At 35.7% G+C, this 27,817-nt stretch overlaps 1 protein-coding gene across 1 annotated transcript in view; it reads right to left on the bottom strand.

Annotated features, from left to right (window-relative positions):
* Positions 1 to 2,909: 2,909 nt before the first annotated feature.
* LOC150109348 (uncharacterized) overlaps positions 2,910 to 27,817 on the bottom strand; it is a 233,482-nt gene continuing 208,574 nt past the window's right edge. The window contains exons 13-14 of the mRNA XM_090407573.1: positions 24,395 to 24,452; positions 2,910 to 4,356 (exon numbers count right to left, since the gene is read on the bottom strand). Of these exons, the coding sequence (XP_090263699.1) occupies positions 3,778 to 4,356; positions 24,395 to 24,452 (637 nt within the window). The 3' untranslated portion in view covers positions 2,910 to 3,777. The remainder of the gene's footprint in view (positions 4,357 to 24,394; positions 24,453 to 27,817) is intronic.

Raw genomic sequence — 27,817 nt, 5'->3', positions numbered from 1 at the left:
AAAAGAAGAAATCATATCAAAAGTTCCTGGCAAATAAGTTAGCTTTTGCTCTTAGAGAATACAGAGACAAATTTAAGAAAGTGAAACACTGTGTAAAACTAGCTAAACAAAAGTCATAGGAGGAATTTGACAAGAACATAGAAAATAAATATCAAGAAGTGGTAAGATATTCTGGAGGTTGTTGAAGAAGCTTAGAAATGGAGGAAAGAGTACTGTAAAAGGAGTTAAAGATGATAAAGGTGACATGAAAACAGGAGAAAAAGATATCCTTGAAGTATGGAATAATTACTTCGAAAAACTGCTAAATGAAACAAGCAGTGATAGCACAGTGGTAAAAAACACTCAACAGGCATAAAGTCAAGAATACATATCCATACTTGAAGTAGAAAAAGCCATCAAAGGCTTGAAATGTGGAAAGGCAGCAGGAGTAGATGATATTCAACCAGAAATGCTGAAGTATGGTGGTATAAAAGTCTTACAGTGGCCTGCATTCCACAGTTCAGAAAGCCTGCTGAGAGGGATGAATTTCTGATGATTAGAGTACAGCTCTCATAGTACCCATATATAAAAAAGGGAAATAAAACTGATTGTGAGAATTACAGAGGTATTTCCCTACTGAGTGTTCCTGGCAAGATCTATGCAAGTATACTTGAGAAACGGTTCAGAAGAATTGTGGAAGAAAAGTTTCGTGAAGAACAAGCTGAATTCAGGCCAAATAGATGCTGTCAGGATCAGATCTTCACTTTACGACAAATAGTCGAGAAAGCATGGGAATATAACAAAGATCTGTATTTAAGTTTTGTCGATCTGGAAAAGGCAAAGTGCCAAGAGAGAAGCTATTCACTACGCTACAGTTATACGATGTCAATGGGGCATTATATCAAGCAATACTTAGTCTATATTTGAGTTGTAAGTCCGCAGTTAGAATTGAAGGCTGTACAGGAAGATGGTTTAATGTTAAATCTGGTGTGAGACAAGGATGTACATTATCCCCTCTATTATTCATTATCTATATGGATCACATTATGAAGGAAAGTGGTATTAAACATGATATCAGAATTGGAGATGTTAATGTCAGCTCTTTGCTTTATGTGGACGATGTTATAGTTCTGAATAAATCCGCTACAAGTTTGCAAGATTCCCTGACTAAATTGAATGACTGTTGTAATAAACATGATATGAAGGTCAGCATTAAAAAGACAAAGACAATGAAAATAGGTAGAATTGTTGAAAATGTCAACTGTGTTGTGAACGGAGAACCTGTGGAACAAGTAAAACATTTCAGCTACTTATTTTTAGTGAAGATGGTAAATTAAATATGGAAATAGACAGCAGAATCAATAAAGCTGGTATGGTAGGAAGTCAATTGAATAAATTCATATGGAATAAGAGAGAAATTAGTCAGAACACTAAATTAGCTGTATACAAGACAGTGTTCAAAACAGTTTTAACTTATGGATCTGAGAGCTGGGTCAGAAGTAAAACACTTGACTAAAGACTAGAGACTGCAGATATGAGAGTCCTGAGAAAGATTAGAAGTGTGAACGGATGGCATCAGTGGCAATATCATATTAAAAATGAGGATATTAGGAAAGAACTTGACATTGTCAGCATCCAGGAATGCGTTAGCAGAGCTAATCTCAGGTGGTATGGTCACTTAAACAGAATGGGCGAGGAAAGATTAGCAAAACAAGTGTTCTCTGCCAGGTTGGCAGGAAAACGACCCATAGGAAGACCAAGATATATGTGAATCGATACGGTACAATGTACCTTAGATGATAGAAATATAAGATCTGATAATGATAATATTGGAGTCGTGATAAGTAATAGACTGATTTGGAGGAAAATTGTAGATAGGAAGTTAGTAATGATGTAAATTTTTCATGTAGTACTATCATATCCTGTACATGTCAGGAATTTGATGATGATATTTCAGCCATTCCGGTGTAATAATCATCTACTCCAGTTGCCTTTCGACATCTCAGGTTTTTTTGATAGTGCTTTCTTCCTCAAGTATTGATATGTACTTCTGTTTGCATAGCTCATGAACATTTCTACTACCTTTCTGTTACTGCTTGTTTCATTTAACAGTCTTTCAAAGTATCTCCAGAGATCCAGAATATCCTTATCTTCAGTTTTCACAACACCTCTATCATCTTTGATAGAGGTGTTGTGAAACCTTTTTACAGTGCTTTTTACTCCATGTCTAAAATTTTTGTATAGCCTCCAAAATATTTTGCCAGTGACGTTTATCTTCTATATTCTTACCTAAGTCTTCCCATGATGTTTGTTTAGCTACTTTTATACATATAACTTACTCTCTTACATTTTCTCTGTGTTCTTTTAGAGCATTTGCAATTTATTTGCTAGGAGTTTTCAGTATGCTTCCTTCGAAGCTCTTGAAACAAAAAATTATGTGATTTGAATATTAAGATTTTAGGTCATCATTAAATGTTTAGATTAGAGTGGTTAAATAGAATTTCACAGACTTCTTTAAATCCCACCTGGTTTTGGTATAATGTAAGGAACAAGTATTTTTTCAATCAGTTTTGTGGTGGAAATTACCTAGAGCATAAGAAAGGCCTGATTTCCCATAATCTGATCTGTCATTATTTATTTTATTTTTATTATTTATTTCATTTTTTGACTGACATCATGTCTTCCATTTCATCTGTATATATTATAAATGACAAATTACAGGGTTAATGCACGTTAACTAATCACAGTATTCGGTTATTGTGGTATCACACTTTGTTATAAGGCTTAATATGCAAATTTATATATATATAAATATATATTTGGTTTCAAAATAATAGAACATGAATATCAGTCATAGTTTTAATAGCACAAATAAGAATGAAATTATGAGACTGCCTGGCTGTCAATTAAAAATCAGACAGAAGGTAGGATTAGAACAAAAAAAATGCATTTATTATACATATATAAAAAAAGTATTTTCTTTCATACATGTCTGGTTGGGAATACAAATTTCTCAATGTATCATGTGCAATGAAATGATTTTATTTTAAAAAACAGGATATATTAGTGATATATATTATATTAAACAACAGCCTGCATTAAATGTGGTCAGATCTTGCCATTTAATTTAAAATTATTTACTTTAATATTGGAAATTGTGCAATATGAAGTGAGAAATGCATGATGCTTTATATACAGAGATTGAAAATTTTACATTTCCATGATGGCGTCTTGTCTCTCAACACATATATATAAAATATGATTATTCTGAAAATTGAATCTTCTTAAAATTCAGTGGCCAGGTTTGGAATTTATTACTTTTAGAATGGAAAAGAAAACAGGAAAACTTTTCTGAATTCATTAGACAGAAACCATTTCTTAAATTATTATTCATATAGCAAGTTTGGAAAAGAAACTATCAAAATGACTTGCAAATTGATTCTTTTCATATTCCTTACTCAAAGTAAACCAAATTACAAAACTAAAGTAATTCTAATTTGACTACATCACTGAGAAATTTTGAAGCATAACTTGGGGGGAGGGGGTAACAAATAATTTTATCCTGGAATAAAAGTTTTCAACAATATATGTGCATGCATACTTCAGCTGTTATACTTAAAAGTAACAAACTCATACTTAAATTCAGGGACAATTACAGATTTCACAAAAAATATTAAATTCCTTCAAATACTGTATTCAACAAAACTTAAAAAAATTTAGCTGAAACAAAACAAATGCAACAAATGAGAATCTATAGAAATTAAAGGCACTAATCTGCCTCTTCTTCATTATCAGCATTTAGCAACAGTCATGGCTGTGTTGCTCTGTGGATGCATCATCTCCTGCCATTTGGATAATAGAAGTATTCTGTGTCACTTGAATAGGGGAGTCATATGTATCATTTTGAATTGTTGTAGCATTTGCTGCTTTTTCCCTTTCGAGGATATCCCCTCTTATATTTTGAACTGCTGTAGTACTGTTCATTATTTTATCAGGTTCAGGGTTATTCCCTTTAACAATCTGGAAAGCAAGAATTTCTTTCTGAATTTCAGAACCATTCACTGGTGCATATTGACTCTCATTATTATTCTCTTCCTCAGCTGCAATTTCTTCCTCTTCTTCCTCATCTGAATAAACATAAGATTCTTCTTCTTGGTTTGATAGACCATCAACAATCTTCCATTCCACAATGGCACATTGCGATAAATCATTTTCACTGCGAGTACTTCCCTCAATCATCTGAGGAAACTGAATAAATTCTTCCTTTTCCATATTTAAAGATGATGGAACAAAAGCTTGGGGTAACAGCTGTGAAACTGTCCACTTCTGAAAACTAAGATCTGGCTTTGTTAAAAACACATCCCAATCTGTTCCAAACTAGAAGAAAGAAAAATGGTAAAAACAAATAAAAATAATTATAATTTAATAATATTTGATTCTTTCAAGCATAAATACAAACTTGCTTATTCTTAAAAAAAAAAAAAATGACAAGTACAAGAAGTTTAACCACGCTACTGGCCAAGACGTATATATACATCCAGTTTATCATGGATGCGAAATGCATATTAAAATTGTAATACCATTGATATTACATTGAAATATATTATGGATACGAAGCGTATGAGGATGCATATTTGATCCACAATGGCTGGTAAGGTGGTTAATAACAGTTTATTAAATCAAATGTTTTGAGTCGAATATAACAGATCATCTTAACTGAGCAGACAATTTAAATAAGGTAGAATAGCAACAATAGATTTCAAAAGATCACACATTAGTATAATACAGTAGTGAATACTTCAGATTTTTTGACGAAATAAGTAAAATTTATTGTATACAACAAAACCTAAACTAGCAAATGGCCCTTCAGCCAACTACAGGAGAACAGCCAGTTTAGAAGACTAGTCATTCTGCTAAGATCAGAATATAAGAAATCAAGACTACATAAGATTTTTAGAATCAAAGGATTCTAGCCTTGCTTCTCATGCCATAGACACCAGACAGAGTCCACTGAAAGGTTTTACACTGCTGTAGATTTAAATTTAATCATCTGTTCCTTGAAACTTGTGAAACCCTGCATCATCATCTTAATATTAATAAATCAGATGTAATTCCTGTCTCAAAGTTTTGGAAAGTAATCACTATAAACTGTTTAATTTATTATGCTTGAATTACACTTGAACTGTATTTGGGTTTGTGGAACTTTATGCTTTCTCCTGTTCAGTCAGCTATGACTGAGACACAAGGAAGTGTACTCATGCTTTGTGACTTGTTCTTGTCTTTCATAACTTGAACATTGTAACCAGGTGTTTTGCATTTGCCCTGAATGATGCTAGTGTCACAGTGAGCAAAATATGTATCAGAATTGATATTAAATTCTAATTTACCTTACTACTTTTTTAAACTATATTATGGTTTACTACACATTTCTATAAAATGTCTAGTATTTTAATATCTATTATAAATCTTTTATCTTTGTCTTTTGAAACTTTCATCTGTTAGTAGAAGGATAAAATAAAATTATAAAACAATATTTCTAATTTAAGAAATTATAATTATGTATATAAAAACCTGTACCTTGTCAACTTTCAGTGACAGAATAATAAACTTAAAGATTATTCTGAATTAAAGTAGGGAAGAGATAATAAGAGACCAGATCTCAAATCTCATGCATGTTATTGAGAAATAAAGAGACTTCAATAGCCGTGCTTACTTATGCTTTATTGACTACACAATAGTCTTAAACTGTACACTGGAAATTAATGTGGGAAATAATGTCCAAGTCTGGCTTTTCCCAAAATCTTATCCAGTTAATAAGCCAATAAATAGACCTAAACTGCAGCAAGAATAACATGTTATCAGATTGGTTCTGTTTACAAAAAAGGAGTAAGACAATTATTATATTTATGGCTATTTTGCCTGCTTCTGTTTAGGAGTGACCCTGTTTAAATGTCATTGGCTTTTTACTCACAGATTCTTGGGGCATTGTAGATGTATATTTACCAATAAATATATGTAGCATAAAGGGAAGAGAAATTTACACATACCTTTTTCTGGGTGTTGTGGCTTTTCTTCTTTGTGCAATGTGCAAAGTACTGTGTGTGTGTGGGGGGGGGGGGGGGGGCAATGTGGGAGAATTAAAATAGAAAATGGAAAAAAAAAACAGGGTTTTTTTGTATAATATATATACACACACACATATATATTATTTTATTAGGGATGGGCAGAACATTTTTTTATATAGAGTGGGAAAGGGTGAAAGGGGTTGAAGATAGCAACTGATTTTTAGAAGGGGGGGGGTAAGACAAGGTTGTATACTATCTCCTGGACTCTTCAACAATGGTGAGGAGATCAAGAGATTTTTTGATGACTGGATTAGAGGCATTAATTAGGCAGCTAAGAATCAATAACTTAAAATATGCTGATAACAGAGTACTATTAACAGAAAATGAAAAGGCCATGCATTCCTTCAAAGTATATTATTATTATTCAGGGACACATACTACATGCATCAGCTGCCATACTTGCTGTTGAATTCATTCACACTGCTAGCACACACAACATCCATTGGCAATCCATTCCAATCAAACACTATTCTGAAAGAAAAATCTAGAGCTTACACCCTTCATGGTGGCATTCATTGTAAGCTTTCAAGGATGAGCTCTTGTCCTTTCCTAACCTTCCATGAAATGCAATCCTGTATCATCCTTTCAGAAGTTTGTAAGTCTCAATCATATCACTCCTGTTTGTGGATGTCCCCAGTCTACAAATTCTCCATCTTTCTTCATAATCGGTATTTAACACTCCTGATGTCATTTTTAATGCTCTCCTTTTCTCCACTGTATCAGAATCACAATGGAAACCAGACTTGTGCACATTAGTTTAAGTGAGGTCTTATCAAAGCCTTGTAAAGAGGCAAAATGACATCCTTATATTTACATATCGAAGTTTGTTTCAACATTGCAACTATCTTTGGAGTTGTATTTTCAGTCCTTGCTACATGGCATCTGAACTTCAACTTTCTATCTACTAACATTCCAAGAGCCCTAACCCGATCAGTTTCTTTCAGCATAATCCTCCCAATAGACTACGACACTGGATGTCTAATCATGTTGAAGTGGATGGCTATACATTTACTGACATCCATTTTCCCATGCCTGCAAGTACTGCAATATCAGCTGCATTCCTGATTGCAACTTATTGAGAGATAGAGAGACTTCAATAGCCATGCTTACTTATGCTTTTATTGACTACACAATGGTCCTAAACTGTACACTGGAAATTAATGTCTAAGTCTGGCTTTCCCAAAATCTTATCGCCAACAAATAGACCCTACTGCAGCAAGAATAACATGTTATCAGATTGGTTCTACAAAAAAGGAGTAAGACAAGGTTGTATACTATTTCCTGGACTCTTCAATCTCAATGGTGAGGAGATCAAGAAATTTCTTAATGACTGGATTCCTATCTTTGCTTCATCAGTCAATAGCTGCATGTTGCATATCAAATCCTTCCCAATGTTATTAATGTATAGATTGAATAACACTGGAATATGAACTGATCCTTGTGGTACACCACTGGTTAATCTTGCCAACTTGCATTCACCATATATCACTTTTTTGATATCAGTCAGTCAGCCATCCTCTTATCCATGCTAATATTTTACAATTTCATGCTGTATTCTGTCAAAAGCTTTAGCAAAATCCAAAAGTATCAGGTGCATCCATTCCCCTTATCTAGCTAAGAGTAACTTTATTATAAAATATGAGCAAGTTTCTAAAACATGACCTTTCCGTAGTAAATCAAGGATGTTCATTGCAAAATAGAAATTCTCTGTCAACCCATTTCTGAATGCAAGCCCTAATCAACTTTTCCAAATTCTTCATCACCACTACTGAGATACTGATTGGTCAACAGTTGGATGCACAGTGTGTGTGCACCATGCTTATGCAATGGGATTACCATACATTCTTTCTACTCCTGCAGAATTGTTCTGTTCTGAGGCTCAAATTACATAACCTGGTCAAAAGAATAGCCAGTTCAGCTGAACACTTTTAGCACCCTTGCTGATATCCCATCAGTCCTTATTGGTGAATTCTTATTCAATTTGTGCAACGCCTCTAATACCTCCTCCTCATATATGTGAGTTTCTTCGTCCAGTGATGAGGTAGCAATGAGCTCAATGTTGCATACTTCAGGTTAAAAACTTTAAAAAAAAATGGGCACTCTTTAGTTGAACAACCTCTTCCGCATCTGTCACCTTCACACCATCTGCAATCAGTAGTTATTCTTTCATATTTGTTATTTCTTTTACTTGCAGCATAATTATTATTACTATTGAAAGTTTATTTTTCACTTGGTTAGAGTATAATAAATTTAGTTTAATCCTTTATCCAAGTGTGAGCAAACAAAGTTTGCGCCTGAAAGTATCTTCAGGACTAAGGGTAAGGTGATACAACACCAGGTCAACTCGTTGCAAAGGTGTAGCAAGCTACCAACACTCCTGTCCCAGTATCTCCATTAATGCAAAACACATCTCCTTGCGGATATGTCTAATGTTGTGCATTAAGGGAAGGGCCACTACCCAGACTAGTTTCGACCTTTATTGAGGTCTCTTCAGTGGGAGCCAGGCCCAGGCCCAAGACAGGAGTGTTGGTAGCTTGCTACACCTTTGCAACAAGTTGCCCTGGTGTTGTATCACCTTACCCTTAGTCCTGAAGATACTTTCAGGTGCAAACTTTGTTTGCTCACACTTGGATAAAGGATTAAACTAAATTTATTATACTCTAACCAAGTGAAAAATAAACTTTCAACATCTGTCTCTAAATCCAGAGTAATTTATTAAAAAAGGGTGGCACACCATTTGGCAACTCCTATAGGTAGAGATGACCTGCGAATGCTTCTGCCTGGTATCTCAGCTTGGGCCTGGCTCCCACTGAAGAGACCTCAATAAAGGTCGAAACTAGTCTGGGTAGTGGCCCTTCCCTTAATGCATAACATTAGACATATCCGCAAGGAGATGTGTTTTGCATTAATGGAGATACTGGGACAGGAGTGTTGGTAGCTTGCTACACCTTTGCAACGAGTTGCCCTGGTGTTGTATCACCTTACCCTTAGTCCTGAAGATACTTTCAGGTGCAAACTTTGTTTGCTCACACTTGGATAAAGGATTAAACTAAATTTATTATATTATTACTATTATTAGGGGCGACTCCAGGGAGTCCTTAGACTCATCGAGGGGAGGCCCTAAACATCATGTACACACAACTATATGACATTGTCACAGTATCTATCATATCTTGCCTTGAACTCACTCACCGTCATAGCACCCACAACAGACTCTGGCAGCTTATTCCACTCATTTACCACTCTAAAAGTAAAGAACCCAGCTCTAACACCCCTGCTAACCACACTCTTGCCCAGCTTCCATAGGTGTCCCCCTAGTTCTCCCACCACCAGTCCTGATCTCAAAAATATCCTCTCAATTAATCCTATAGAAACCCTTTAGCAATTTGAACGTCTCAATCATATCTCCCCTTTTCTGCCTACCAACTAATTTCTGCAACCCACAAATCTCCAACCTGTTCTCATATGGTTCATTCCATAGACCTGCTATCATCTTAGTCACTCGTCCCTGGATTCTCTCCACCTCCTCCTCCCCATCAAGAAGGAACCTAGGTGACCAAATCTGGGCACAGTAGTCGAGATGAGGTCTTATCAAGGCTCGGTTATTGTACAGAGGTACAATAACTTGCTTGTCTCTGCTCGTCAAGATATTTTTCAACAACCAAGTAAGTTGATGAGCTAATTTAGCTACTTTTGCAATGTGCCCCCTAAACTTCATCTCCCTATCCATCAACACTCCCAAGTCCCTGGCCTCATCAATCTCCTGGAGTACAGTTCCACCAATGTGGTATACTGCTGCTAATCTTTTCACCCCAAAGTGCATAACCTTACATCTTGTCACATTAAACTGACATCCATTTTCCTTAGCCCAGAACTCCAATCTATCCAAGTCGCCCTTCAAGGTTTTGACATCTTCTGCATTCACTAATGCCCTACCCAACTTTGCATCATCAGCGAACAAATGAACTGTTCCTCTTAGATCCTTCCCTATATCGTTAAAGAACAAATTAAACAGCAGGTGGTCCAAGAACTGAACCCTGCGGCACACCACTAGTCACAGGCCGTTCTTTTGGACTCTACTCCTGAATAAACTACTCTTTGATATCTCTCCATCAACTATCCATCTCACCAACCCTATATCCATTCCCATATGTTGTAGTTTATGGATTAGAATTCCATGTGGTATCCTGTCAAATGCCTTAGCCAGGTCCAGCAGCATCACTGTAAACCCATTACTCTTATCCAGTTCAGCCGTCACTATGTTGTAAAACTTGAGCAAGTTACTGAGGCATGATCTACCCGTCACAAAGCCATGCTGTCCCCCGTACAGTATCTCATTTTCATCAATCCATTCCTGTATTTTTCCCTTGACTACTTTCTCCAGGACCTTGACAACGACTCCTGATATGCTAATCGGTCGGTAATTTGCAACTGTAGTCTTGGATCCTCCTTTATGGAGTGGAACTATTTTCCCCTCTTTCCACACCTTCAGGACTAAACCAGACCCAAGACTCAGATTAAACAACATGGTCAAGGGCACTGATAATTCTTTAGCTGCTTCACGCAAGACCCGTGCTGGTATACCATCCAATCCCACAGATGTATCCACATTAAGGTTCTGTAATTGACTATTCACCTCCACTTCATTCATCATAATTCCCATATAAACTAATGGTTCCTTCATTTTTTCAATGTCACCACCTGGATGATATACTTTTGCAAAGTGCTCGCTCAGTAACTCCACTATATTGACTGATTCAATGACCTCCTTACCATCATTCCTTAAAATCATTTTGCTGTGTACAGTTTTTTTTTTTTGCTTGCAGCATAGTGAAAGAACTGTTTGGGATTCTCTTTAGCTTGCATAGCTAGTTTCCTTTTATAATCCGTTTTTGCTTTTTTTTACCACACTCGTTACCCTTCTGGCCTGCACTTTATACCGTTCGTGTGCCTGCAGGTCACCTCTTTCTTTAAATTCCCTCCACAGTTGTTTCTTTTTTTTGCAGCTCAAGCTTAATGGTGTTATTCATCCATTTAACCCATACTTGTTTTACTATTCGGACCCTAGTAATACAATCAGCCATAACCTCCTGTAAATGCTCCTTGCCCACTTCCCATGCTCTATCGACATCGAGCCCTTGCAGTTTTACATGCCATGGTACTGAACCAAGCAATCTCCTAAGCTTGTCATACTTGCCAGCACGGTAATTCTACATATACCCTGTCTTTATCAAAAATTCCACACCTTTGGCCACCTCCCAGGTCAAGACCTTATGATCACTCTCACCAGTAGGTGGGAACATGGTCATATTCATTAGTCAAATTCTCAGATGCTATTATCACTTCAAGCACTCTCACACCCCCTAGTATTTTCAATTACATGCTGTCTCAGGTAGTTATCCCTTAATAATTGAATAAAATCTATTTCCTTCCTCACATGTGTCCTCTCCTCCTTCCAATCAATGTTACCATAGTTGAAATTCCCCCATAATAATTACCCTCCTTCCACTCATTTCATCAATTTGTTTATGCATACTATCTCCACCATCTATTCCATCACCTGGTCTATAGCAGCACCCAACTGTATATTTTGTTCTGCTAGTCTCAATCTCACACCAAATAGCCTCAAATGAGCTCTTTTCACTATCCTGCGATACAACTTCAATTCTCCTTGGCTGCAGTTCATCAGCTATCATCAATAACACCCCCTCCCCCATTTTATTCTCTCTGTCCCTCCTAAACACACTATAACCTACACGTTCTATCCCACTAACTATATCATCTTCTGTCAGCCGTGTTTCACTAATGCCAATCAAGGCCAAAAATTCTTCCTTCTTGTTCCTAATATTCCTGGCATTAGTATACATGAAATGCAGTGGTCCCTTTGTACCCCCCCCCTCCCCATCTTGATGCGTTATTCTAACTATCCCATTCTGATTTTTTGTCCTTAGTACTGGCTTGGGTACATTATATACATTCTTACACTCAACTGTCTCACTGATGTCTGCATATCCACCCCCGCCCCTCTCTGGTAGTTCTAGTTTCCCTGGTTCTGCACATCCGTTTTCACTTCATTCAGCAACACTTTTTCCAGTCTCTGCACACCAAATCCATTCAAATGCAGGCTATCCATCTTGTATAAATCCTTTCGCCCATCAAACTCATTCCACACCACACCGTCTGCATAACCTGCACCAATGAATAATAAAATTTTTGGGGTTGTCTTTAGCTCACAGAGCCAGTTTCTTTTCGTACTCAGATGTAGCTTTCCATATAACACTTGACTCTTCTGTTCAATATGCTGCTTATAATTTTCATAACAGACATCATCCTTTTCTCATGAATTTCTTGCTTGATAAGATTACACATTCATTTGACTCCTTCCCTATTTATTCTTTGACCTCTTGGGATGCATTTTGATATTGCATTATTTAAATATTTTTTAAATGCTTCCCATGTACTGTTGATATTCTTTGGATCCAGCAACTGATACCATTGCTCTGAATCCATTATAACCCTCCGTTGGTCATAGTTCAGCGTGTAACCTTTTCTGAATGGAACATTTGTGAATTTGGCAACTCTCCAAATAAGTACCATGTGATCACTCCTCTCCAACCAGAGGCAGAATAGTTATGTCTTTAACTGAAACACCCTCCGACACTATAATCAAATCTAACACTCTTTGTCCTCGAATTCCTTCTTACATGCTGCTTCACAACAGCTCAATAAATTCAGTTTCATTCTTCTCATGAGATTTTACTGCTACTCAATCAATTTGGTTAGTTAGTCCTCCCATTATGATTACTCTTTTCGCACCCATCATCTTTATTTGGCGATACATTTCTTTGTCACTAGTCCACCAAGTCTAACAACATCCCACTGCCACATGAAAAAGTGTTACTAGTATTGCAATCATAATTCTGAACACTAACTGGATTCAAGTGATCCGATATCATTAGCAGCACACTCCATCTGCCCTTCCTATAAACACTGCACTTTTACGCTCGATACCAGTTAGTATGCCTGATTGTGATAGCCAGGTCTTGCTAATGTCTGCAATCTGAGATCTCAACATATTGACCAAGGCAACAACTTCTACCCCCTTTGTTTCTGATACTCTTAGCATTCATGTAGGCTACCTGCATGTTCTTTTATATATAATCTTGTCTGTAGTCTGTGTGACACAGTTGGACAACTTTCAGATCTCTGTTCTCCTCTATTGCTTTATGTATGCAGATATCTTTGCAAACATTTGATAGGTCCGAATTGGACAAACACAAAATCAAAATCATTCTCTCCTCATAATCATATCCGTGATAAGGCCCATTACAATTACATAACTTTGTCGCTCTTACATGCAGATTTTCACCATTCCCTCCGATTTAATTTCCCTGACTTACTTTGTCACATCTCATACAAATTATTAGTTTTTTTCAAGACTCCTAATACCAAACACATTCATATGTGGGCCATCCCTCTTATACAAATCCAATCTTCCCTCAAACTCACTCCACACATTGAAAAACTCTCATCCATTTCTTCTACACTGCCTATGCAATATAATGATATAGTCTGACATATGCATTTGAGATTGATGTAGGTAAAACAAAGCTGATGATCCTAGATGGAAATCATAATGGAAATTCTTTAAGATTGCTTATTAATGTAGATAAAGGTGATCAGTTTATCTACCTGGTTCTCTGCCAATGGAGGGAGTAAGAAGATGGATTGCAATGGGAAGATCTGCAATGACTCAACTCACCAAGCTCTGGAAGAATAGAAAAATATCTATCAACCCAAAGATCTCATTAGTTAGATTCTTGGTCTTCTCTGTGGGTTTTATGGCCTGGAGTCATCATCATCATCAAATTCCTGTCATGTACCCTCAAGGGGTGTACAGGATATGATAGTACTACATGAAAAAATTACATCATTACTAACTTCCTATCTACAATTTTCCTCCAAATCAGTCTGTTACTTGTCAAGACTCCAACATTATCAGATCTTACATTTCTATCGTCTAAGGCACTTTGTACTGTATCAATCCACCTATATCTTGGTCTTCCTCTGGGTCGTTTTCCTGCCAACCTGGCAAAAAACACTTGTTTTGCTAATCTTTCCTCTCCCATTCTATTTAAGTGACCATACCATCTGAGATTAGCTCTGCTAACGCATTCTGGGATGCTGGCAATGTCAAGTTCTTTCCTAATATCCTCATTTTTAATATGATATTGCCATTGATACCATCTGTTCACGCCTCTAATCTTTCTTAGGACTCTCATATCTGCGGTCTCTAGTCTTTGGTCAAGTGTTTTACTTCTGACCCAGCTCTCAGATCCATAAGTTAAAATTGGTTTGAACACAGTCTTGTATACAGCTAATTTAGTGTTTAGACTAATTTCATTCTTATTCCATATGAATTTATTCAATTGACTTCCCACCATACCAGCTTTGCTGATTCTGTTGTCTATTTCTATATTTAGTTTACCATCTTCAGTAAAAATTGTGCCTAAGTAGCTGAAATGTTTTACTTGTTCCACAGGTTCTCCATTCACAACACAGTTGACATTTTCAATGATTCTGCCTATTTTCATTGTCTTTGTCTTTTTATTGCTGACCTTCATACCATATCTATTACAACAGCTATTCAATTTAGTCAGAGAATCTTGCAGACTTGTAGCGGATTTATTTAGAAGTATAACATCATCCGCATAAAGCAAAGAGCTGACATTAACATCTCCAATTTTGATATCAGGTTTAATACCACATTCCGTCATAATGTGATCCATATAGATAATGAATAACAGAGGGGATAATGTACATCCTTGTCTCACACCAGATTTAACATTAAACCATCTTCCTGTACTTCCTTCAATTCTAACTGTTGACTCACAACTCAAATAAAGACTAAGTATTGCTTGATATAATGCCCCATTGACACCATATAACTGCAGCGTATTGAATAGCTTCTCTCTTGGCACCTTGTCATATGCCTTTTCCAAATCGACAAAACTTAAATACAGATCTTTGTTATATTCCCATGCTTTCTCGACTATTTGTCGTAAAGTGAAGATCTGATCCTGACAGCATCTATTTAGCCTGAATCCAGCTTGTTCTTCACCAAGCTTTTCTTCCACAATTCTTCTGAACTGTTTCTCAAGTATACTTGCATACAACTTGCCAAGAACACTTAGTAGGGAAATACTTCTGTAATTCTCACATTCAGTTTTATTTCCCTTTTTATATATGGGTACTATGAGAGCTCTACTCCAATCATTGGGAATTTGTCCCTCTGTCCAGGCTTTCTGAACTTTGCAGTGCAGCCACTGTAAGACTCTTATACCACCACCATACTTTAGCATTTCTGGTCGAATATCATCCACTCCTGCTGCCTTTCCACATTTTAAGCCTTTGATGGCTTTTTCTACTTCAAGTATGGATATGTATTCCTGACTGCATGTCTGTTCAGTGTTTTTTACCACTGTGCTGTCATCACTGCTTCTTTCATTTAGCAGTTTTTCAAAGTAATTACTCCATACTTCAAGGATATCCTTTTCTTCTGTTTTCATGTCACCTTTATCATCTCTAACTCCTTTTACAGCACTCTTTCCTCCATTCCTAAGCTTCTTCAACAACCTCCAGAATATTTTGCCACAGTCCTCCCATGACTTTTGTTTAGCAAGTTTTACACGCTGTTTAGCTTTCTTACATTTGTCTCTGTATTCTGTAAGAGTAAAAGCTGACTTATTTGCCAGGAACTTTTGATATGCTTTCTTCTTTTCCTTCACTGCCTCTTTAACTTCCTGTGTCCACCAGGGAGTTCTGATTTTTTTATCCTTAGAGACAACCTCACCACATGCCTCTCTGGCAGAATCAATCAATGTTTCCTTCAGAGTTTGCCACTGAATCTCCAAGGTTTGATTCCTGTTCTCAAACTCTTTCATTTTCTTTTCAATAATATTTCTCTATTTTAGTCTACAGTTCACATCTGAGAGCTGCTCAACTTTTATTCGCTTTAAAACTTTCTTACATGTTATTCTTTTCAATATGAAATTCAATTTTATCCTGCTCAAGACTAAATAGTGATCACTTCCAATTTCAAATCCTCTGTACACTCTGGTGTCCTGCACCAAGGAGAAAACATCACTATCAACAATAACATAGTCAATGAGACTTTTCTTATTCCTAGCCTCTTCTCTCCATGTGAATTTGTGCACATTTTTATGTTGGAACATGGTGTTAGTAATAACCAGTCCATGTCCTGAGCAGAAATCCAACAGATATTTGCCATTATTATTAGCTTTGCTCTTTTCTCCAAATTTTCCCAAAATATTTTTGTATGTCTCACAATCATTTCCTACTCTGCTATTTAGATCCCCAACAAGGACCAACTTTTCCTTTTTCATTGTGTCAGTTGCTTTTTCTAAAGCCTCAAAAAATTCCTCCACTTCTACCTTAGTAGAACCTTCTGTGGGACCATAGGCACAAATAAGTCTCATTGTCCAGTTCCCCATTCTCATATTTGCCCACATTACTCTACTTGAGACTGACTGCCATTCAAGAAGATTAGCCTCGTATTTTGTGTTGAATACTATGGCTACTCCTTCTTTTCCTTGATTGTCATTGCCTGAATATAACATTTTGTATTTATTGCTCAGAAAGATCTCACCAGTTTTGGTCTTTTTTGTTTCAGTCACCCCTATTATGTCGATCTGGTACTTATCTAATTCCTCAGCTAGCTCCATTTCTTTGCCATTCAGGCTTCTTACGTTGATAGTACCGATCTTTAACTCTGGTGATGTTGAGTTGGGGTTTGTTTTCAGATTTGTTCCAGTAGCTGACTTTTCGCTGTTCGCCCTTGGACACTAAACAAGGCAATTAAAAATATTACTGCTTTTGACATGTGGATCTGGAGAATGATGCTTCAAGTTCCTTGGACAGAGATAAGAACCACCCCTGAGCATCAGCAATCAACTGAATCTTGAAATAATAAGTCTCTGTAACATGGTATGTGTGTGTGTGTTGAGACGAATCTTCAGATATTTTGAATACATCTCAAGAAGAGATGGGAAGAACATTGAACACTCTTCATGCAAGAAAAGAAGGCAGGCCTAATGGGAGATAGCTAAGTCCAATTCCTGCTTTCATTGGATTAAGGTTGGAGGGATGCACTTAGAATGACAGACACAGATGGAGAAAATTAATATATCAGGTCACAAGTCCTTAGCCATCGAGAGATCGACCAAGAGGAAATATTATACATAATAAACTTATCCAGTATCTGTTATATATGTATATCCACAATTACAAAAAAACTCTGACTTTTCATACAGGCTACGTTTTACAATTGTACTGGGATTTTTGAATTAAGTGTTTTACAAACAGCTTTTTAAACTAGGAGAGGTACTAGATTTGTTATATGTCATAGTGCTTCTGCTGCCAATCCATTATATTCAACAAATTTTTCAAATTAAAAAAAAAAAGTTTAATATTATACACTGAGTGGCTATTTATTGGGCACATTTAATAGCACAGATACAATCCTTAGACCAACTTCAACCTTGCTAGGGCAGATAAGGTGAAGGCATGGAGATTACACACACTTGATTTTAGATCATCAAGAAAACCTTGTTTCATCCTCATCCCACAGATGCTCATTTAGGATGAGATCTAGTAATTGGGTAAGCCAGTAATTATGTTAAAATCGCCCTTATAAAATTTTAGGGTGCTTAAGGGTCAAAGCTGTATAACTGAGAGGAGACCTCCACATAGCCTTTAAAGGAATGGGGAGAACCGACCAGGGCTTCTGAACTAATGTCCAATCCTCACCTTCTCGTGGTGCACCCTGTTGGATATCTACCTGGATACTGAATGAACGAGGATGGGCTGGCAATTTGGGATTTAGCCGACCAAACTGTATTCCTATTGGCTTAAACCAATATACAAAATGATGGTACAACATGACAAAATTTCATGCCGGCTGGGGCGTCACCTGGTTAAACAGTGCTCCCGTTGTTTTCACCAGGGAACCAGGGCGAACAGCGAAAAGTCAGCTACTGGAACAAATCTGAAAACACACCCCAACTCAACATCACCAGAGTTAAAGATCGATACTATCAACATAAGAAGCCTGAATGGCAAAGAAATGGAGCTAATTGAGGAATTAGATAAGTACCAGATCGACATAATAGGGGTGACTGAAACAAAAAAGACCAAACTGGTGAGATCTTTCTGAGCAATAAGTACAAAATGTTATATTCAGGCAATGACAATCAAGGAAAAGAAGGAGTAGCCATAGTATTCAACACAAAATACGAGGCTAATCTTCTTGAATGGCAGTCAGTCTCGAGTAGAGTGATGTGGGCAAATATCAGATTGGGGAATTGGACAATGAGACTTATTTGTGCCTATGGTCCCACAGAAGGCTCTACTAAGGTAAAGTGGAGGAATTTTTTGAGGCTCTAGAGAAAGCTACTGACATAATGAAAAAGGAAAAGTTGGTCCTTGTTGGAGATCTAAATAGCAGAGTAAGAAGTGATTGTCAGACATACAAAAATGTTTTGGGAAAATTTGGAGAAAAGAGCAAAGCTAATAATATTAGCAAATACCTGTTGGATTTCTACTTGGGACATGGACTGGTTATTACTAACACCATGTTCCAACATAAAAATGTGCACAAATTCACATGGAGAGAAGAGGCAAGGAATAAGAAACGTCTCATTGACTATATTATTGTTGAGTGATGTTTTCTCCCTGGTGCAGGACACCAGAATGTACAGAGGATTTGAAATTGGAAGCGATCACTATTTAGTCTTGAGCAGGATAAAATTGAATTTCATATTGAAAAGAATAACATGTAAGAAAGTTTTAAAGTGATTAAAAGTTGAGCAGCTCTCAGATGTGAACTGTAGACTAACATACACAAAAATTATTGAAGAAAAAATGAAAGAGTTTGAGAACAGAAACCAAACCTTGGAGATTCTGTTCTCAGAATCTCCAAGGTGAGGTTGTCTGTTTTCTATGTTCTATTTTCTATAACAAAAGTTATGAACTTTGGCAAGAACATAGAAAATAAATATCAAGAAGGTGGCAAGTTATTCTGGAGATTGTTGAAGAAGCTTAAGAATGGAGGAAAGAGTGCCGTAAAAGGAATAAGAGATGATAAAGGTTACATGAAAACAGGAGAAAAAGATATCCTTGAAGTATGGAATAATTACTTCGAAAAATTGCTAAAATGTTAAGTAAAAAGTGACTTAAATTATCCAAACATTGACTGGGTATCAGAGAAAACACAATAGAATGAAGAAAAATTTACTGAGCTGGTGTGAAAGAAGGAACTCAAAATCAAAGAGGGTTAGATTTGATCATAATGTTAGAAGGAATCTCAGTTAAAAAGATGACTATTTTGCCATAACAGTGATCATTCTGTATTGATTTGGGAAATAGCAAATTATATAAATGTTCTAATTAGAAAAGGTTGTATGATGAAATTATGGAAATTAAGACAAACTCAGGAGAATACTGTTCAATTTCATAGTATTGGGTACTGAATGGAAGGATTGCATTGAATGGGAAACTTTGAAATGATGATTAAATTATACATTATGTGAATATGTATCTAGAACAGAAAAACAAATAGGATTCATAACCTTATTAAGCAAGAGATCCATAAGTAGAAGAGAAATCATGAAATATAAAACACAGTCCAAAAATGTTATGAGTATTATGCAGAAAGCAGTATGAAAAGAAATTGGCTGTGTAAGCTAAAAGCAACCCACAGGAATTTTATTGTTATGGAAAAAGGAATGAATGTGGAAGAATAACTTTACTAAATGCAGATAATGCCTGACACAAGTACCCTCGTGTCAGAGAAGATGTGAGACTTTGCTAAGATCTATCAGCTTTGTGCATGCAACATGGTGCACAATGCTACCACTATATTGGTTATATTAAATATCCAATTGGACACCGGGCAGTGTCCACACATACGAACACCACCTGCAAGGCACCCACTTTATCGTATGTATGCTGCTTCCACATTGGACAAACACGTTTTCACAAAGTTTATGCAATTTTTTTGGCAGAATTTTATCTGAAAATTAGCATTTGTAAGTGCCTAAACAGATAATGGGAGAAGAGATTTTGGCAATTAAAAATTATCATTTATATAATGTAAACTGGATTGTGACTGCAAAATGATTCGGAGTTAATGACAAAGTTATTTAATGATTATTTCACTCATTTCATAAAATAATGTGATATGAAAAACACATTATGCATAAAGCTGACATGCTTCAAGGAGCTCTGGATGATCAATGGAGGTGACGTTCAATATGTGTTGGCATTTGTGCAAGACCAGTAGCTGTTACTGTCATACAGCATTGTCTACAACAGAATGTAACTGATCTGTCAAAAGGTTTCACACACAATGCGTGATTTTGTCTTTCATATCTGCCATGTGTCGGAGATTTTTGCCCTGATATGCTATGCTTTTGTGGTAATCCCAAAGCCAACAGCCACAGGAGTTAAGGTCTAGTGGATACAATGTCCATTTCATAGAAAATGAGCAACTGATTACCCAATCAGTTGAGGTATTTGCATACTCAACTCGCATAGTATTTAAAAATTTACTATCATTTCTTGCCCATATTTCCATTATCATGTTTGAACTCTATTTTTTTGGTCAAAATCTTCTTCGTGATCTGATTAGGGTACCCACCAAGTTTGTATTTCATCTATTGGTTCTCTCTACAGATTGCTCTGAATAAGGTTATTTGAAACATGTCATGTATGTATGTATACCAATAATTGTCTGGACATCCCTGCTATTTGAAGTTATGGAACATTCAAAATTTGTTAATAGCATAGAAACTGGTGTACAGATAGTGGGAAGCAGTATTTCATGGTAGCAGTTGAATACGAGTAGTATGGCAATATGACATGAACTCATCAACTTCGAGAGAAGTTGTTGAATTCACGTCATATTGTGGACACGGCATGCATGGACATGTCACATTGGTGGCATGTCCATGCATGCCCTTGCTTGCTCAACTGGTGCATCCAAAATCAGCGGTTGGCGATGTGATCAACAAATGGAGACATTCTGGCATCATTAGCAGGATAACACCCAGGGTAGCCACCAAAAATGACTGACAGGGAAGGAGGGTGCTAAAACAGGTAGCACACAAAAACCAGCTACACACCATCCATGATGAGTTCCCGAGCTCCATTAACACCATGGTGAGCACTAATACTGTAAAAAGAACCCCATTTACTGGGTTTCCATGGAAGAGCAGCGGCACACAAGCTGAACATAACAACAACAACGAACAAGGCAGTTTATCTGAACTGGACAATTAACCAGTGGAAAACAGTACTCTGGAGCAAATGAATCAAGGTTCACCTGTTTCCAGTCTGATGGCAGGGTGTAGTTTGTTACCACAGTAAAGTTTGGTGGTGGAGGAATAATGGTATAGGGTGCATTCAGCTGGTCTGGAGTGGGACCACTAGTCATTGTCCATGGTTCCATGAAGGCAGCTCAGTACCTTGATAGTCTGGATACATCAGATGCTGCCTACACTGGAGTTTTTATGGAATGGACTTGTGTTAATATCAAGATGACCCTTGCCACAAAGCTGCAGCTGGTATGGAATGGTATGAAGAGATGGGTGTTAAACGACTGCCCTGGCCTGCGCAGAATTCTGACCTCAACTGCATCGAACGTTGGAGCGGTGAACGTCCAAAGCAGCATATCCTTGATCTGTCACTGAACTCAAATGCTTTCTTTTAGTGTTGCAAGGTGATTAGCATTCATATTAGAAATTATGGACTTTACAACCGTGTTATAAATAACTCTTTTAATTTCCCAGCGTTTCAATCTTCATATGAAGATCATCATCTGGAGCATATACAAATATACAGGACAAGCTGAGTTACATTACATACAATAAGCTAGAGAAACAATGATTTGATCATAGGTTATTCTACTGGCATGACCTCTAGTGAAAAAAAAAAAAATTAAATTATTTGAAACTACATCAAGCTAACTTCTATTTATGATAACATGAATAAACATTCTTTCTTATAGATAGATAGTTTTCTTTCAGTAATAATGATGTCCTATTTTTAGCATTACAATTGTTAGGATCCTGGATTAGCTACAGTCCTGTTTATAGAGGAAGGTTCCATGGGTCGAATATGTGTTTTCCATATGTTTGGGATTTTTAGACCTAGTTGTCTACATCACACCAAAACATGTTATGAACGCAAATTTAAGGAAGCCTGTGAGATTATTATCAACCACCCCAATCTGAACAATAATGATGGTCTAAAAATCCCAAACATATGGAAGATACATATTTGACCCACGGAATCTTCCTCTATAAACAGGACTATAGTTAATCCAGGATCCTAAATAAAAAATAACAATTGTAATGCTAAAAATAGGACATCATTGTTACTGAAAGAAAACTATCTATAAGAAAGAATGTTTATTCATGTTATCATAAATAGAAGTTAGCTTGATGTAGTTTCTAATTAATTTAATTTTTTTTTTTTTTCACTAGGGGTCATGCCAGTAGAATAACCTATGATCAAATCATTGTTTCTCTAGCTTACTGTATATAATGTAACTCAGCTTGTCCTGTATATGCTCCAGATGATGATCTTAATATGAAGATCGAAACGTCGGGAAATTAAAAGAGTTATTTATAACACGGTTGTAAAGTCCATAATTTCTAATATGAAGAACTCAAATGCTGCTTTGATGGAGGAATGGAGACAAATTCCACTTGATGTCTGCCACACATTAGTGGAAAGCCTCCCTCAAAAAGGAGCAGGAGATGATCAAAGCCAAAGGTGAACATATCTGATATTAGGTATGTTTATAATGACTGCATTATAAACAGTTGTTACCACATATTTTTCCGCAGCCGAAAATTTGAAAGAGAATGTTAGGACAAATTTATTTAATTGGATACTGTATTTTAGTGCTACAATAAATCTGCATATACATACATGCACCATAGTGACTGTGGGAGAGACTTGTTTTCATTATGAAGTGTCATTCTAGTTGTCTCTAATTATACTAATTGTTGCTAAACATAGTGCATAGACAGTATATGTCTCTGCTCTATTTAGTGATAAAATAAAACTACTTGCTTTTCTTGAATAGTATGGCATCTGACACACACACACACACATACATAATGAACTAAAAATGAATCCTAAGTGGACTGTGTCTGTTGATCTTCACTAAAATACTATCATTGATAAGTTTTTTTGTCAATATCTCTTCTGTCTTATATATAATAAATACATTTGTGAAAGGGTGGATAATTCCAATGATGATCAGAAATTATTTATATGTTACTATTTAAAAACTATATACTGTTCATCAGCAAATAAAAGAAAATTCTTAGAAAATCAACTGAAATATAAATAAAACTCAGAAATAAATTGTACAAGATGATTTGCTATTCTTCCAGCTATGCCTAGATGAATCCCTGGAACATTATTAGTTGATTAAATTAGCCCTGCCCCATAGTTATTCCTAAGCTATCAAATGTATACATCTTTTGTTTATTATTGGTTAGTTATTTAAATTTTGCAAACAAATCTTTCCCCTCTCTTCCTAATTATGTTTATCATAAATGCAAATATGCATGTCTAGGTGTTTATCAGAACTTTCCATTGACCCTCTCCATATTAAAAATTAAACCCATTTCAAAATAAACAAAATGAAAAGCATGCAAAATTATATTCATTCAGCGGTGAATGGATTTCAATTTAGGTTAAATGCATCCAGTTACACAGGTCAACTTAAATGAAATTTATTGTAATGTCTAAAAAATTTGAATAAAATCATCAGTACTCCAAACTTGTACTGACAGAATGAGAACATGCCAACAGTTAATATTGCGATGCTAGTGGAAGTACCAAACAAAAGGGAAAGAACATAGAGAGGATAAAGCACATGCACAATGAGGCCTCTGATGATTCTCATTCCAATTGCAGTATATATGATGAAAGCTGAATTACAGATTCAATTCTGTGTTCTAGTCTATTTAATTCAATGTTCACTATAATACTATACAATGAATGTGACTAATCAGCAGCAGAAATGAAATAAGACAGAGCAAAACAAAAAAGAAAATTAAATTAACATTAAAAAAAAAAAGTAGTTCAGATTTTGTTGATATATATAAAATCAGTACCTTTACACTACTATGATAAGTTTAAAAACAGGAATTACTAGAGAATAAAAATTATAAGTTTCAAAAATGTTTTACCTCTGCAAAAATCTGTGTACATTCACCACATGGTTTCATAAAATCAGTTTTAACACCACTGAAACATCAAAAAATGATGATCCAATTTAATAAATAGAGTAAAAGCATTAATACTTCTAAAGCTATAAGTTTTTATAGAAAAAAAAGTTATTAGCCAGTCAAATAAAGTACAATTTAATACTGTTCTAACAACTTCACATGCTCTGATATTCTGATTACTTTATAATTTATTTTATTTTTTAGTATTTTTCATTCAGTATTCAACTTGGTAATACAGTACAATGAATGTGACTAATCATGAGCAGAAATGCAATAAGGGAAAGCAAATTAAAAGAACATTTTTCAAAAAAAAATATTAAATCTGTTTGCACACTTGATAGAAAAATAAAGGTACTAAAGTAAACAATAATACTTGACACATTTAAAATATCAAGCATAGGTACCAGGAACTAGGTATTCTTCTATTGTAGAAATAATATAACTGACTAAAAAGTATTTATGAAATATCTTGTGTTAAATTTATATCCAATTCAAAACTACAATGAAAAACTATGTTCTTAATAAACAAATTAATATCTGACAATGTTTTGTTTATAAATTAAAAAAAAAAATTAATATCAAAATGATAAATATATAATTTGCCTCAAACTCAGCAGAACTGAATCATGCAAGAAATCAGTGGAAAAGGGTAGAGCCAGTAGAGGAATTACTGAAACACATTGTCAACATAAGTGCTGTTACTAAGACAAGAGGATGACAAGTAAAAAAAAAAATATATATATATATAAACAATAAATATATCTGTATAACAGTGATCATGGAAAGGAAGTAGCATAGTATATAAACTAAATAAGAAATAATTAAATTAATAAAAAATAAACTTCTTGAATGGTAACCAATTTGCAGTAGAGTAGATATGGACAAATATCAAATGAGGACAATGACACTTTTTTTGTGCCTATGGTTCCAGTTGATACCAAGTATAAAGCAGCATTTCTCAAGCATCTCACATAACTGAGAAACAGTTTTTTCTTCTTCAGCTCCATGCTAAAATTTTTGCAGCCCATCATGCATGACACACACACACACGCATATATATATATATATATATGTAGTTTGCTGAATTAAATAAGTAAATGCATGATATCAGTAAAAATATCCTCTCTTTTTATTATAATCTGTCAAGTTTGCAGACAGTAGATCCCCCCCCCCCAGATATTGAGGACAAGCAGAGTAACCTGGCAAATAAGCAGTCCCAGACCAACAGCAGAAATGAAATGCTATCAGTGGTGGAGCAGCCCTTGGCACAGATATATGAAGACCCACAAGAAAGTGGAGGAATGATGGTTGCCAGCTTAGTGGAACAGTGACTATAGAAATACCTAAAAGGGAAAAAAAACACACAAAACTGAAACAGTTCATTTGTGAGATAGAGGTTGAAATGAGTTTATGGGGAAGGAATCATATATGAGCTCTTTTCTGGACAGCATAAAGAATTTTTAGAAAGGTTCTAGGTTCACCACTCCACACATGAGCAGTACCCTAAGGATGGATAATTGCGATTTGTAAGAGCAGCTGGGTGGATGGAAAACAGCAAAGAGCCAAAACAGATATATAGGAAAATGTTTTTAGCGTTATTACATGAGAGGATACAATACACAAGGTTTGCCCTAAGCCACGTTGATTCTTTATGCCTTAATTTACACTACTATTTCTCTCGCCTATGGTCCCGTTTGGATATTATGAATAATGATAGATTTAATAGAACATTCTTAAATAGCAAGAACAGACATATCAAAAAATTTAACACCCTATATGAAAAGAGTTTCAATTCAAGACCTAACCTTCCTGACAAAGTTGTTTTCAACCTTTCAGATCACAGCTTACCACCTGAAGAAGTTAGCATCCTAAAGAAAGGTTTCAACTTTGCAGTCACTCCAGAGTTTATATCTAAAATAGACATTATGTGCAATGTTGAGAAGACTCCATTTTTTACCTGAACCTGTTGCGAATGATATAAGGTTAAAGAGTGCGATCCTTCTCTCATCTTCTTGACCACCAAAAAAAGAACACTGACTAATTTAAAGAAGAACAAAGAGATAATTATCCTCAAAGCTGATAAAGGCAATTCTACCATCATTTTAAATATGAGAGATTATGTATCAAAAATCTCGGCTTTACTTTCTGACACATCCACTTAATGTCTATTAAATTTGGACCCCACTTGAACGAACCACATAGAAACCAACAACCTTCTACATAACATGAACACATGGCCAGCAGATCTTAAGAAGAAACTGAAGTCTCTGCATCCGTTAACTCCATGTTTATATATGGATCGCCAAAAGTACACAAAACCAATATACCTCTTAGTCCGATTGTAGATGGGATAAACTCCCCAACTTATTATTTATTATCCTTTATTTATTATTTAAAACACCTTGCATGCCTTTAGAAGGCATGCAAGGTGTTTTAAACATCACTTTATTGAAAAGCTAACTAAGAACAGACATTCTAGCTAGTTTAGATGTTATGTCTTTATTTATGAATGTCCCAGTGAATGAAGTTCTGTTTCTTCAAGACATCATCCAGCTTTATAGACATGGCCTCAATTCAAATTTCTTCAAGTGGAATGGAAAGATTTACAAACAACTTTCAGGCCTTCAGAAGTCCTTATCTCCTCCATGTGCAGACTTATTCATAGAAAAGTTTGAAAATGACATCTTATTAAATATGGATCCAAAACCATCAGTGTGGTGGAGATATGTTGACAACATATTTATAACATGGAAACATAGTGAGGCAGAACTATACAATTTCCTAACTTCATAAACTCGTTTCACCAAAAAATCAAGTTCACCTTGGAACTTGAAAATGAAGGGAAATTACCGTTCTTGGACATATTAATTACAAAGCAAACGGATGACATCATTGGTCTTAACGTATACTATAAGCCAACCCACACTTCTCCTCATCACACCATATTTCACAAAAAATAAGCATTATACATATGCTGAAAAACAGGGCAACCTCTATCATAAGAGATGACATAGTATTAACAGACAAATTAGATTTTATTCTCGAAACATTAACAAACAATGGATATCTGAAAAAAATAAAATAAAAAATACTTTTCTCGAATCCCTCTCCACAACAAATCCAAGAAACTCATCACAGGACTTCTATTTCCATTCCTTTTGCTAGCACACTTTCACAAAAAATTGCCAACCTGCTAAGGCCTCATGACATTCGAGTTGCCTTCAAACCAATAAACACAGTACACAATGTGCTACGTTCACCTAAAGACAAGAATCCTTTCAATAAACACCCTGGAGTTTACAACATTCCTTGTTCTTTTGGCCTGAATTACATTGGACAAACTTCTAGAAGTCTAGAAATAAGACAAAAGGAGCACATCAGAGA

The sequence above is a fragment of the Typopeltis vanoorti genome, chromosome 2, assembly GCF_054136105.1.
Source record: "Typopeltis vanoorti isolate ZY-2024b chromosome 2, IOZ_Tvanoo_1.0, whole genome shotgun sequence".
NCBI classification, from domain to species: domain Eukaryota; kingdom Metazoa; phylum Arthropoda; class Arachnida; order Uropygi; family Thelyphonidae; genus Typopeltis; species Typopeltis vanoorti.
The sequence above is the reverse complement of the archived record's forward strand: the minus strand, read 5'-3'. Positions and strand labels throughout refer to the sequence as shown.